The sequence below is a fragment of the Lotus japonicus genome, chromosome 5, assembly GCF_012489685.1.
Source record: "Lotus japonicus ecotype B-129 chromosome 5, LjGifu_v1.2".
NCBI classification, from domain to species: Eukaryota; Viridiplantae; Streptophyta; class Magnoliopsida; order Fabales; family Fabaceae; genus Lotus; species Lotus japonicus.
Genome location: NC_080045.1, coordinates 54192829 through 54206651, shown reverse-complemented (window position 1 = coordinate 54206651; position 13823 = coordinate 54192829). Strand labels below are relative to the sequence as shown.

General features: G+C 32.5%; 2 protein-coding genes across 2 annotated transcripts; one reads left to right on the top strand and one right to left on the bottom strand.

Annotated features, from left to right (window-relative positions):
* The first annotated feature begins 4821 nt into the window (after positions 1-4821).
* Positions 4822-5918, top strand: LOC130717842 (hydrophobic protein RCI2A). The gene is made up of 3 exons (XM_057568218.1): positions 4822-5016; positions 5161-5262; positions 5609-5918. The coding sequence occupies exons 1-2, from the start codon at positions 4936-4938 to the stop codon at positions 5242-5244; spliced, it is 165 nt and encodes a 54-aa protein (XP_057424201.1). The 5' UTR covers positions 4822-4935; the 3' UTR covers positions 5245-5262; positions 5609-5918.
* An 881-nt stretch (positions 5919-6799) lies between these two features.
* On the bottom strand, positions 6800-9981 carry LOC130717841 (anaphase-promoting complex subunit 11). Its single transcript, XM_057568216.1, has 3 exons — positions 9959-9981; positions 9721-9839; positions 6800-7142 (listed from the first exon to the last, which is right to left on the bottom strand). The coding sequence occupies exons 1-3, from the start codon at positions 9964-9966 to the stop codon at positions 7027-7029; spliced, it is 243 nt and encodes an 80-aa protein (XP_057424199.1). The 5' UTR covers positions 9967-9981; the 3' UTR covers positions 6800-7026.
* Positions 9982-13823: the final 3842 nt, after the last annotated feature.

Below are 13823 nucleotides of genomic sequence, written 5' to 3'. Positions count from 1 at the left end.
TTTCACGTGTCAATTTGTTAGAGGGTAGAATTTTCAATTGATATATGTTTTAATTTCTATATTCTAAATTAATTGATTGATATTATTTTAGAAGATATAATTTTCAATTGATATATCTTTTAATTTTATATACTCTAAAATAATTTACTGATATTATTTTAAAAGATAAGATTTGGTCCTTTAATTTAGTTTAAATTTATTTTTAGAATATATTAATTAATTTTTATTGAATTTTCGAATTTTTTATTAATTCGGGATTTTATGAGTTTTTATTGTGATTTGCTAGATTTTGTTAGTTTTTATCTATCTTTATTTATTACCTTTTTTAATATTAGATTTGATTGGGATTTAGGTTGTTTATTTCTTAATTTTATCTTAATTTATCTTATTATTTATTTAATTTTAATTCCATAAAATATTTTATTTTATTTTAGATTTATTTTTAGTTATATTAATTAATTTTTCTTGAATTTTCGGTTTTTTAATTAATTCAGGATTTTATGAGTTTTTATTGTGATTTGCTAGATTTGGTAGTTTTTATCTATCTTTATTTAGTACCTTTTTAAATTTTAGATTTGATTAGGATTTAGGTTGTTTATTTCTTAATTTTATCTTATTATTTATTTAATTTTACTTCTGGGAAATATTTTATTTTATTTTATTTTACATTTATTTATAGAGCATAATAATTAATTTTTATTGAATTTTCGGATTTTTAATTAATGCAGGATTTTATGAGTTTTTATTGTGATTTGCTAGATTTTGGTAGTTTTTATCTATCTTTATTTATTATTTATTTAATTTTAATTTCGTAGATTAATTCTTAGTGACGTGTCAGCACCAGAGTAATTCTCATAAAAATTATTCCACGTGTCAATTTGTTAGAGGGTAGAATTTTCAATTGATATATGTTTTAATTTATATATTCTAAACTAATTGATTGATATTATTTTAGAAGATATAATTTTCAATTGATATATCTTTTAATTTTATATATTCTAAAATAATTGACTGATATTATTTTAAAAGATAAGATTTGGTCTTTTAATTTATTTTAAATTTATTTGTAGAATATATTAATTAATTTTTATTGAATTTTCGAATTTTTTATTAATTCGGGATTTTTTGAGTTTTTATTGTGATTTGCTAGATTTTGTTAGTTTTTATCTATCTTTATTTAGTACCTTTTTTAATATTAGATTTGATTGGAATTTAGGTTGTTTATTTCTTAATTTTATCTTAATTTATCTTATTATTTATTTAATTTTAATTCCATAAAATATTTTATTTTATTTTAGATTTATTTTTAGTTATATTAATTAATTTTTCTTGAATTTTCGACTTTTTAATTAATTCAGGATTTTATGAGTTTTTATTGTGATTTGCTAGATTTGGTAGTTTTTATCTATCTTTATTTAGTACATTTTTAAATTTTAGATTTGATTAGGATTTAGGTTGTTTATTTCTTAATTTTATCTTATTATTTATTTAATTTTACTTCCGGGAAATATTTTATTTTATTTTACATTTATTTATAGAGCATAATAATTAATTTTTATTGAATTTTTGGATTTTTAATTAATGCATGATTTTATGAGTTTTTATTTTGATTTGCTAGATTTTGGTAGTTTTTATCTATCTTTATTTATTATTTATTTAATTTTAATTTCGTGAAATATTTTATTTTATTTTTGAGTTATTTTTAGAGTATAAATGAATTTTTATGGTATTTTTTATTGAATTTTCATATTTTTATTTAATTTAGGATTTTATGAGTTTTTATTGTGATTTGCTAGATTTTGGTAGTTTTTATCTATCTTTATTTAGTACCTTTTTAAAGTATAGATTTGATTAGGATTTAGGTTGTTTATTTCTTGATTTTATCTTAATTTATCTTATTATTAATTTAATGCTAATTCTAAGAAAAAGGAGTTGATTTGGTGCTGAGGGTCCACAAAGCTACCATGGACACGTAGAGATTTGATAGCTGTTATTTCTACCTCTGCCACATGTCGCGATCAGGACAGAGGTATGCCATAAGATGATGTTACGTGAAGTAGAGTTTTTCATGTTGTGATTGATGGTTTGTGTCATTTCAGTTTATCCTTTGTTCGTAATTTAATCCTGGATTCTTAAATTTCACATATTTTGTGTGTTTCGGATCAAAAGTTTTCAATTTTTTTGCATATGCAAGGGACCCTTTAACGAATTATTATTGAAGACGTAATGTTTTGATTCTGATGTAATGTTTTTTCTATTGTTCTCCTTTCGCTTTCGTATTTTTTTAAACCAGATTTTGGTATAGTTTGTAGAAATCCATGCGTGTGAAGCCATTCTAAACCAGATTTTGGTATAATTTGTAGAAATTCACGAAACTTATGATAGCCTGAATTTATATTCATTTCTCAAATTTTGCTCCTTTTTATTCATCATGTTTGAGCTGTGTGTATAAGCATACTATTTGCACTGTATGTGAATGATGCACAACTTACTAATTTTATTTTTTTTATGATGCACAGGTAGTCAAATTGATGAAAGCATATGAAGAGCTCATATTTAATCTTCATGAGTATGTTTAGCTCATTCTTAAGGTTGGTTCATGTTTTCCTCAAACTCATCAGTTTTGCATATAATCATGTTTTAGTATGCCAATTGGGTGACTTTTCTTACTTTGCTCTATATATTTCCTTAAGTTCAATTCAAATTGATTGTTAGTATAAGTTCATTGGTGAAGTAACCACAATTATTTTGGGTGGGAGAATTATTTTGTTTTTTTCTCACATATATAGATAATTTGTTGGGGTGTGCACATGTGGGGCATTGCACCATTTTTTGTTTCTCTTGACTGAAATGTGCTTTTGATTTTTTGTTTCACAAGGGTTCCACCCCAAGATTCACAAATACACTAAATACAATTCTTTCACCACAGTCCTTTCAAATTGGTGAAGGAGGGTTTTTTGTTCTTCACGACTTCATTTTGGGTTTCTGTTTCAATCTTCTTCATGAATTGATTTTGTTCTTCAACTAATTGTAAGACGTCATATGCTTCAAGGATTCCTGCTTTTCTCTTCTTAATCAAAAGCAAAAGGATTGAGGAAAAGAAAATCTTCTGGAGTGCAGAATATTCATTTATTGGATCTGTTTTCAATTTTTGAGGATTATTTATTTGGACCATGATATCAGGTCGTTGTGCAGCTTGCAAGAACCAGGGAAGGAAGTGCCTTTCAGATTGCATTTCTCTCCTTACTTCACTCCCAATGATCCTCAAAGATATTTGACAGTTCACAGAATCTATGGTGGCAGTAACGTTGGAAGAATGCTTCAGGTAATCAATTCATAAAATTCTATGTAAATATACATATAATGACCATATTATTTCATTTGTTATAAATAAATTTTGTGTCCTTCTAACAAACCCCTTGACGACATATAGTAGTGTTACAACCAAAGATTTTGGATGTAACACTACTATATTACGATGATTTTGGTGCATTTCCTCTTCTATCTCATTCTTATGTCTTTTTCTGCTTCATGTGGATTAATCTCTGTATTAAGCTTCTTTTACTATGTTAACTAATCAAGTCAGATTATTTAAGCATAAGTAGAACTGTTTGAAATGTTTTTATTGTACTTTTCCCCTTGACATGGTCCATCTTTTTTTAAAACAAAATTGGTGTTGTGGATTGAAGTGAAAGATTCATGTTTTGATTGTTTTGGTTACTTTTGGTTTCAGAGACATGATGAGCATCTTTAAGGTATCCAATGGTATGTTTTGTTTCAGAATCCTTCTCCCCACCATCAACCTCTTCGTCCCGCAACATAATAAATTCAAACGAACACGCATAATCACATTCATGACTAATTGATATATCAAATACAATAGACATTGCACGGAAAAAAAAACACTAGTGTAGTATCATTTTAAGAATTTTAAATTTTAATCCTACTAAGTGCCGCTTAGCAACTTTGAGTATCAATCCAAGTACCATTGGAAAAAAACAATGGACAAAAAATTTAAAAGCAAGGCTATGGTGCTCTATAATAATTGCTTCTTATTTTAATTTACTCTTTTGGCGATTCTCACAGATAATTTGATACTATTTCTGGTCGACATGCTGGAAAAAGAAAGATATTGAAAAAATAACAGAAAGGAATAATGAAAAAGATTATTCCAAAAAAAGAAAAAGAAAGGTGAAGGAGCTGGCACACGTGAGGGGGTCGGTTGTGAGAATTGAGATACTCCACGTAACATGGGACAGATAGAAACCCCACAAAACATGCCTCCATCGCCGCCGTTGCTTCTTTACACGCGGCAACCTACGAACCGTCCATTTTGCTTACTTCCTCTAGCTACCACGTGGCACCATTAATGCTCTAGCTGACACGTGGCAACCTAATGTTTTTAATTTCAACTTCAAACCATACCGACATTACGTCCCAATCTTCCAAAAAATTAAAAAAAAAGTTACATACATATATACATACATTCATTTTGTTTCCATTGAATATTAGGTACTTATTTTATAATGTTATTTAAATATTACTCCATAGTCTAAATATAGAAAAAATGGGTATACATCTCCATCCGGTGATCCACCTATATGATTTGAGAGAAATTATTTATATAAAATTGAGTAAATTAAATAAGAAAAGTGATATTTTAGCAGAATACGTAAGTATATTTTATGTTAAAAAATTAAATGCACTATAATCGAACACTGAATTTACAAGGTTAAGCAAGCGCGTGGTTGTTTCCAATGTAAAGATGCCGCGTGGGTCTCAGGAATTAAGATGTGGCTTATAAATAAGCATCCACCACTTACACTCCTTTGACATAACACGTTAACATTCATTTACATTTTGCATAGCAAGAAGTTCCTGTTTTTGCAACTTTGAAAGGAAAAAGAGTTAATTAGACAACTCCAGAGAAAAAAAATGGGCACAGCAACATGCGTAGACATCATTCTTGCCATCATCCTACCTCCTCTTGGAGTTTTCCTTAGGTTTGGATGCAAGGTATTGTGTTCATACATGCTTCTTTTTCAATTTCAAACATAGCTTTTTTGAAAAAGAAAATTATTTTGGTTAATTACTTAATTGCTGTGTTTTGACGAATTGCAAATTAAGTTTAACCCATGGTTGATGATTTGTTGGATGCAGGTGGAGTTCTGGATCTGTTTGCTGCTGACAATTTTAGGTTATATACCTGGAATTATCTATGCTATCTACGCTATCACCAAGTGATCAACCTTTATAGCTTCAGTAAGTAGCTCTTTTATTTTATATAGATGAGACCAAGGAGTTTTAAGTTAAGCTTTTGTAGTTGAGCATTCTTTACTCTCAATGTGTTCTAACTTCAAAGAATGAAATCCGCTCATGTTATCTATTTTTGAGAAAAAAATTCAATCCACAATGTCTTCATTCAAAAGAACACTATCTAGAGGGGAACATAATGATTTTTTGATGCTTCAGTTGCACCAAAAAATCTCAACTATTAGTATTTGTGCTAATAGTTGAGATTAAAGTGTTATCAATTGGGTTTTTGTTTGCTTCACTTTTGTGGTGGACCTCTTTTTATTATTAACAAAATGATTGTTTTTGTTGACAGGTGGAGAATGAATAAACGTCAAGGGTGTTTCTGTCTTTTGGTTCTGATACTGGTGTTTCTCTAAAATTGGTTGCTGAGGGTCAAGACTGATTTTTATCCCCACCTCACAAAAAAAAAAAAAAATTATGTAAATCATTGTCCATTGTATTTATTATATGCTGGTTCTAATGAGTGTTTTGTTTTGGGCATCTGTGAGAGGAGTGTGTAAGAGTGTCTAGATTTGGTATAGAAGAGCACAACTTTTTTTTTTTTCAATTTTTGTATTAATGTGTTCACTATGAAGTAATAAATTTCCTTTCATTTTCGTTTATTCTGTTTTGATTTTGGACAACTTTTTGTTAATAAGTGAAGTATTTCCTTCCGATTTCATGCATCTGTTCACACTTCACAGGGATAAGGTTCTTGTATAATTGAATGCCTTTTTGAGGAGGTTCATTCTTATCTTCTTCATCAGAGTTAAAGATAATGAACCAATAACTTTGTATAATATTAATAAAGACAATCAATGAAGCCTTGCTGACAACCTAACAAATGTAATGTTATCTATGAAAATGACAAATGACCATCATTTAGATGTGATCGTGTCATACTAAAAATAATTTGTTGACGTTACAAACAAGATTTTCAGAGAAACCTGCCACGTGATTGTTGTGGATGACTTATGTACTATCGCTGTATATAAGAAAAAAAAAATAAAGTTTCCATAATAATCAACGACCTTAAGTGATTAACACTTGTAAAGACACCACTACCAACTTAAATGGATGCCGGTTGCAGTGGCTAAAACTTGAAAGTAATTGTTTAAACCTGAGGTTAAAAGTTCGATAGTATTTTTGGGATGATATTTGCTTTTATCATAGTTAAGCTGAATAATTGAGAATCTTATGCTTAAACCAAAAAAGAAAAGACACCACTACCAGCATACTTAGATTTGAGAAAACAAGAAAGAACAACATTATTCATGGATAAAGCGGGCTTAAGGCGTCTAAAGAGAACAAATAAATAAAGAAATTACAGGCCTTTAAGATACAAAGTCAATGACGAATCTAAACCATTCGATATCTTCCTTACAAAAATAATAAGGGTGCATTTGGGTAAGTAAGTAATTTAGTTAAATGCTTAGCACAATTAAGATTTATTGACAATATTTATCAGATAGACCCTTATTGATAAGTACTTATTCATTAACTATATGATAATCTTATGTATGAGTAATAACTAATAAGCAAATGCTTGCGTTTTAAGATAAACTCAAAGAAGGACTCTAAATATTCAAGTACATAGATAGCGTAATAGCTAATTCAGAAGCAATCAATACATCTTATACTCAGGGAAAAATCTGGGAAGAAGACCTTTCAATTAACTGCACCAACTTGCATTGCTCCTAGTTGCAACTTTTCCTTTGGAAAAAAATGTTCTCATCCTTTAAACTGCCATTCCCGACGGCACATGGGGCAATGCGCTTGTGATGTCTGAGAATTCACCCATTTCAGGATACAGTGCAAATGAAATGCGTGATTGCATGCACCCCAAACTGCAACAAGAAGAGAAATGAGTTAGACTAATTGCTGATAAAAAATATTCACAGAATCCTTCAATTTGATCAGTTAAACATTTCATTTTCATCCATAATGAAGGATGTAAATAGTTAGTTTTCAGTTAGTACAAGTTAGTTGTTAGTTAAGTCATGAGCAGAGTTGTTATTTCTGTTTTATGCCGCACTAACAACTACTTTGTATATGAGTGAACAAGTTATGTAACTGATTCAATCATCAACTGAATATCAATTCATTGTCATTTCATTCTTGATTTTGTTATAGTATCTGAGAGCTCAGCTGCGGGTGCTGATTCCTTTGACAGCCATGGATGCTCTGGCTGTTCCCTTCCCTTATTCAGTTGAAGATGCACAAGATTCTTCTTGTCCCTTATACATTCGTCCCAATGAGAATTCACCCACAGTGTTAGTCTCACCAGCTTTATCAGAAAGCAACTATCATACCTGGTCATGATCGATGCGAATGAGCCTCCTCACCAAGAAAAACTTGGTTTCGTTGATGGAGCCATACCCGAGCCTGAAGCAGATCATCCAGCGTATCAGTACTGGTTGCGATGCAACACAATGATGCTTGACGGGTTAAATAGATCGATGAGTGCAGAGATTGGTCAGTCTATCTTATGGAGGGAGAAAGCCTTTGATGTATGTAAGGAGTTGAAAAAAAGATTTTCCCAGGCTGATCACTTAAGAATTTCAGAGTTGCAGGATAGTTGAATTGCATGATTGGTGCAACTGAAGCTAGAAGGGGCCTATATTACCTGATCACAACCAAATTTCAACCACCTCATTTGCTCACACCACAAGACACAGACACACAGTCTACATATCTTTCCATCTCTACAATACAACTTCAAGTCTTTGGCATGAAAGACTTGGATATCCATCCTTTGATAGATTGTATACATTGAGCAAACAATTTCCTTTTGTTCATGGTAGTAACTAGTAAAAAACACACTTGTGATTTATGCCATATTGGTAAGTAAAGGAAATTGCCCTTTCCTTCAATCACAAGTGTTTCTAATAAAGTTGACTTGATTCATGTTGATATATGGGGTCCAGATTCTCCTTATTCTCTAAATGGTCATAGATATTTTCTTACCATTGTAGATGATTTTTCTAGATACACTTGGCTATTCCTTCTTAAAACAAGATCAGTTGTAGATGTTAGACCTCTATTGCTCAGCTTCTTTAACCTCATTCAAACACAATTTGATTCATCAATCAAAGTCATTAGAACTAATAATGGACCGGATTTTAACCTTACTCAGTTCTATAAATCAAAGGGGATTATTCATCAAACTACTTGATTGAGAACCCTCAACAAAAGTTCCTTCTTTTCAACTGGCAGATATCTTTACAAAAACCCCTTCCACCATCTTCCTTCTCTTCCATTGAATCCAAGATGGTAATACCGGTCGGTCATCCATTCTCCAGCTTGCCGGGGGTAATGAAGGATGTAAATAGTTAGTGAGTTTCAATTTTTCAGTTAGTACAAGTTAGTTGTTAGTTAAGTCATGAGCAGAGTTGTTATTTCTACGGCTCACTGACTACTTTGTATATAAGAGAACAAGTGTAACTGATTCAATCACCAACTGAATAGCAATTCATTTTCATTTCATTCTTGATTTTGTTAAACAAAAAAACAGATTATCCCTACATTAAATCATTAATGCAACGTTTTGTGGGTTGGCGGGGTAGGCACACCATGTGAGGTCTAATCCATCAAACATGATTCTGTAGTTCATAATTATGTCATCTTACAGCTTTCTTGAAAATTTCTAAGTTCTTTGGTTTGCTTCAGACTCCTTGGGCATAAAGCTTTTTAAATAGTCACCATGTATGCAGTCTTCGCAGCAGTAATAAATGTTTAACAGTATATAATGCTTAGAGGTGAACCCTATCTACATTCAGTAAAATTATAAATCCTAGCACATTTTAAGCTCAACCATTCTACCCAGTGAGAAAAGGACAGAGTGATTCCCTATCCTACATGTAGACACCCCAAAAGAGATATGGGGGAACCCTTTGATTTGAAGATAAGGTTAGAAACCAAACAACTTACTTATAAAGCTTGAAAGCTACTTCTAGAGTCTAGACCACATTGTATTAAGCTAGCTACTAAAAATATGACTTTTGCTGAGGCTTCCTGAAGTCCCTACAGTAGGAACACTGTCTATGTGTATATCCATGTAGTTAACTTAAGCAGCAAGGAGAATAAATTAAATCAGAGACAGGGACATAACTACAAAAAATAGAAAACAGGTGAAAAATTTACTAACCAATAGAGACAATATAAGATTTTAAGGGAGTAGATTGCATACTATTCTACTAAGAAAAATCCCCTTCAGGGGGCGACCGCCTCATTTGGGAACTACTTGGTTCCATCCCAGCACAAGTGTTAATCTGCTGTGCAATTGATCTTACTACTACATGAGGTAGCATAGATTTCCCAAAGTATTAAGAATTTAAGATTAACTAAGAAATTTAACAAAAACGACTTGGCACAAATATAATAACAACAACGGAAGTCCACCATATAATATCATTAGTAGCTTACTGAGGGGGCAATCATCTCCAGGAAGTTTACAATCAGGACAGCATCCATCAAAGGCCATCCTACAAATCCCACATGTTTCATCCTGAGCATCCCAAGTCCACGACGCAACAGCATGCCATCTACATTCAAAGCAGACAGAAATTAGGAACCCTAAAAATTTGAATAAAAAACTAATTTAAATTCATGAACACAATACAAATTCAGAGCAATTCAAAATGCAATGCAACATATTTCACACCTCAGCATAGGAACAAGCTGAGGATTACATAAATAAAATTCATGTTGAAGATGAAAGAGAGAAGAACATACTCTTTTGAGAAGATCCAACGATGTCCAAACAGAGAGCTTTGTCAAGAAAAACTTAGTCTGAGAGAAAAAGCATGAAGCAAAGACAGAAACATGAAGAAGAAATGAGAAGGATACGCAGGATGTTGACTTTCATCTCCGTGGATGACGAGGGTAGTAGGGTTTCAGAATGCGAATCGGAGACAAAGATTTGAATTAGTTCCTCATTTTTTCCCAATCTGTAGCAGAGACAACACACCTACCTTTCCTCCGAGCGAAGACGACGTCGTTCTTGCCAGCGGCCGCAGCTTCCTGTATCTTGAGGTGCGGTGGCAATGGTTACTAAGAGAGGGACGATTGTCATCTCCGGCAGACTTGTTGGAGTTTTCTACAAGGACGGAGGAGTGGGTCAAAGGGCATTTTCGTTATTGCAGTTTTTTCAAAATTATTATTATTATTAGTTTATGGATTTTGAAAAATAAATTTGGCAAGAACAATTGAAATCTCTTTTCTGGTGTGTTTTTTCCCGCAAGATTTCCAACACCTAACTATTGTTGTTTGTGTGGATTGGAATGATTTTGTAGTGTGATCTGCCATATGCATTATTTTTATTTTCTTGAGTTTATTTATGCATCTAATCAAACATGTTTTGATTAATTTTTGAGAAAAAGTTTGATGCACCGACGGTGTAAAGTTTTTTTACACCGTCAACCAATCAGATTTTAAGGATGTGCCACGTCAATTAATGAAATTAAATAAAATGAGAGATTTTCTCACATTCTTAAAATCTGATTGGTTGACGGTGTAAAAAAACTTTACACCGTCGGTGCATAAAAATTAAACTCTTAATTTTTACTCTCGAAAGAAGTTTTTCACATTGAAGAGCATTTGAAAAATTTCACATCCACTCATTGTCTGACTTTCGTGTTACCTTAAATTGTGGTTCATATAGATCTTTTTATCTTACTATCTTTTGAAAATATTTAGAGAAGACATAATTCAACCCACTTTTTATTGCATTGAATTAGATGATAAATGTAAAATGCACGATCTTTTGACCATATTAAGGTAGCGTTTGGTAGATAGGTGGGAAGGGAACAGAACATGACACATGGTTTCGTTCTGTGTTTGTCATGTTTTTAAGATGGAACGGAACGGGACAAAAGGTTCCAGGAACGGGACACTTTGGTTCACAGGAAAAGGGTGGAACAGAAGGGAACAGAACGGAACACTCTCTTAAAACTTTTACAAGTTAAAAAATACCCCTAATTTATATTTGAAATTTTATGTATCTAAACAGTTTAAAATCATTTCTAAAATTGAAAACACTTATTATATTTGTAGACAAAGTTAAAAAAAATCTACTTTTTCAAAAAAATCACTTAAAATAAAATCAATTACTTTTCAAACGTAAAATCACTTTTTGTAAGCAATGATAAATGAGTCAATTAGAGGGCGTTTGATTCAACTTATTTTGAAAAAATCACTTTTAAATCAAAAAATCACATTTAAAATCAAAAAATCACTTTTTTAATCAAAATCTCACTTTTTGTGTTTGTTTCAGGTGAAGCTGAAAACAAATTATTTGAAACAGTTACTTTAGCTTATCATAAAAATCTATGACGATAGATGAGAAGAGATAAAAAAGTGATTTTAATTAGAGTAGTCAAACACGAATCAACTTAATTAAAATATAATCAATTATTTTTTCAAAAGTAAAATCAGTTTTTGTAAGCAATGATAAACGAGTCCGTTAGAGTGCGTTTGATTCAACTTATTTTGGAAAAATCACATTTTAATCAAAAAAATCATTTTTTTTTTATCAAAATCTCACTTTTTGTGTTTGTTTCAGGTGAAGCTGAAAACAAATTATTTGAAACAGTTACTTTAGCTTATCATGAAAAAAAAAATGAAAATCTATGATGATAGATGATAGGAGATAAAAAAGTGATTTCAATAACATACTGAAACAACTTAAACAATATATAAGTGATTATTTTAAAGAAATAAATGATTATTTCATTAAGTAAGCAATAACAAACGGTTTCTATGCAAAATGTTCAATTGAGTTCAATTTGTTTTTCTCAATCAAATATTAAACATGCAGGGTTATATATGTAGTTAAAACCATGGTTCTGTTCTATTGACTTGGAGTTACCAAACACAACACACAGAACATTATTGTCCTGTTCCATCCTGTTCTGTCCCGTTCCGTTCTGTTATGTCCTGTTTCGTTCCGTCACCAAACGCTACCTAAAAATCGATTATAACCATTTGACACATATAGAAAGTTAAATTTCATTTTATGTGCATATAACCTATTATATGATCTTTTTCCGGAGATCAGGGCTCCACTTAGGTTGGAGGAAGAAGGGGAAATACCTCGGTTATCTACAGGTGCCTACCCAGTCTCCTTGCGAGGATTTGGTCTTTTAGGGCGTTGTTTCAACGGGGTTAGTGGATGGCTCTGAGTTCTTAGGCTTGCAGGACCCCTCTCCCTCATCCAATGGAGCGGAGCTTGTCTTGGAAGCCTCTCCAGGTGTCAGTTCCAATTTGGGGCTGTATAGGAGGCGAGGGCGTCCCAGGAAAGCAATAGGAAGAAATCTCATTGCGAAAGTTCCTCGTCTAGGGGGGAGACCTAAAAAAGTGAAATGTGGGGGAAGGAAGAAGCGTGATCCAGTTGGTAGGTTTTTATGTGACTCTGAGAGGATGGTTGTTGAGAATAGTTGTACTGCATGCCCGAAAGGGGTTTCCAGTTTGCAATCGGAGCTAGGTTTCACCAGATGCTTCTGGATCTGAAGAGCGTCAATTGATGCTTTTACCGGCAGAGTTCTTAGAGCCTTGGGGCATTATGACTAGGGCGAGGAGTGCCCTTTTGATAGGTAAACACTTGGGTTTGGTGTATGACTGCTCTGATGAGGTTGCTTTGAGCCAGATTGCGGCTCAAATTTATGCGCGTAGATCTTCTTAGGGTTGGAATTTTTGGAGGTGAGGTCTTTTACTGGGTTGTTGCAGGTTCTAGTGCTTTGTTTGGGTCTTGGGGTTTTTTAGTCTTGGGGTTTTGTTTTTTCAGGCTGGTGCTGTGTTGAAGCTTGTAAAGGGTGTTTTGTACATGTTTGTGTAAGATCAAGTTTTGATCTAGTAGTACAACTCTATGTTTTGATGATTACAAGTTAACCTTTTGATATGAACAATTGTGGTACTCTAACGTGTTTTTCTGAGTGTGCTATTTACAGGCTCTAACCTCAACTCAATCTCACACAAATCAGAAGCACTGTGTATAAAGAGCAACCCAAGCAACGCTTTCGCATTCACCATGTTCAGTATGAACAGTGGAAAAGCTTCAGAAGTTCTGAAGGTATACAAACTCTGATGTGGACTCAGTCACTAGAAGCTCTGAAGATCCAGAAAGTCTGATAACCAAGAAACACTGAAGGCTCAGATATTCTGATGGTGTAGAAGACTCTGAAGATCCAGAAGCTGAATAGTGGAAACTCTGATGTCCAGAAGCAAGATACTCTGAAGACCATGTTCTTCCCTCTGAGTTCAGAATCAGAAGAAACAATGGTCAGAGGATCTGGGCTTTCCCTCTGACTCTGATCAACCGGCTTCACAAGTTCCAATATGAAGCATTCCCCTGATCAGAAGTCTCCTAGGTTTAAAGGTCAAGTCGCTATCCAAGTACAAAAGCAACTGTACCTTCCTGACGACCTACCTAACAGTCTCAGACACAGCAGAAGCTGGATTTTCCAGAACTGCCCTCCAACGGTAGCATTTCCCATGCAACGCTCAACCCAAATCCTTGGAGTATATAAAGA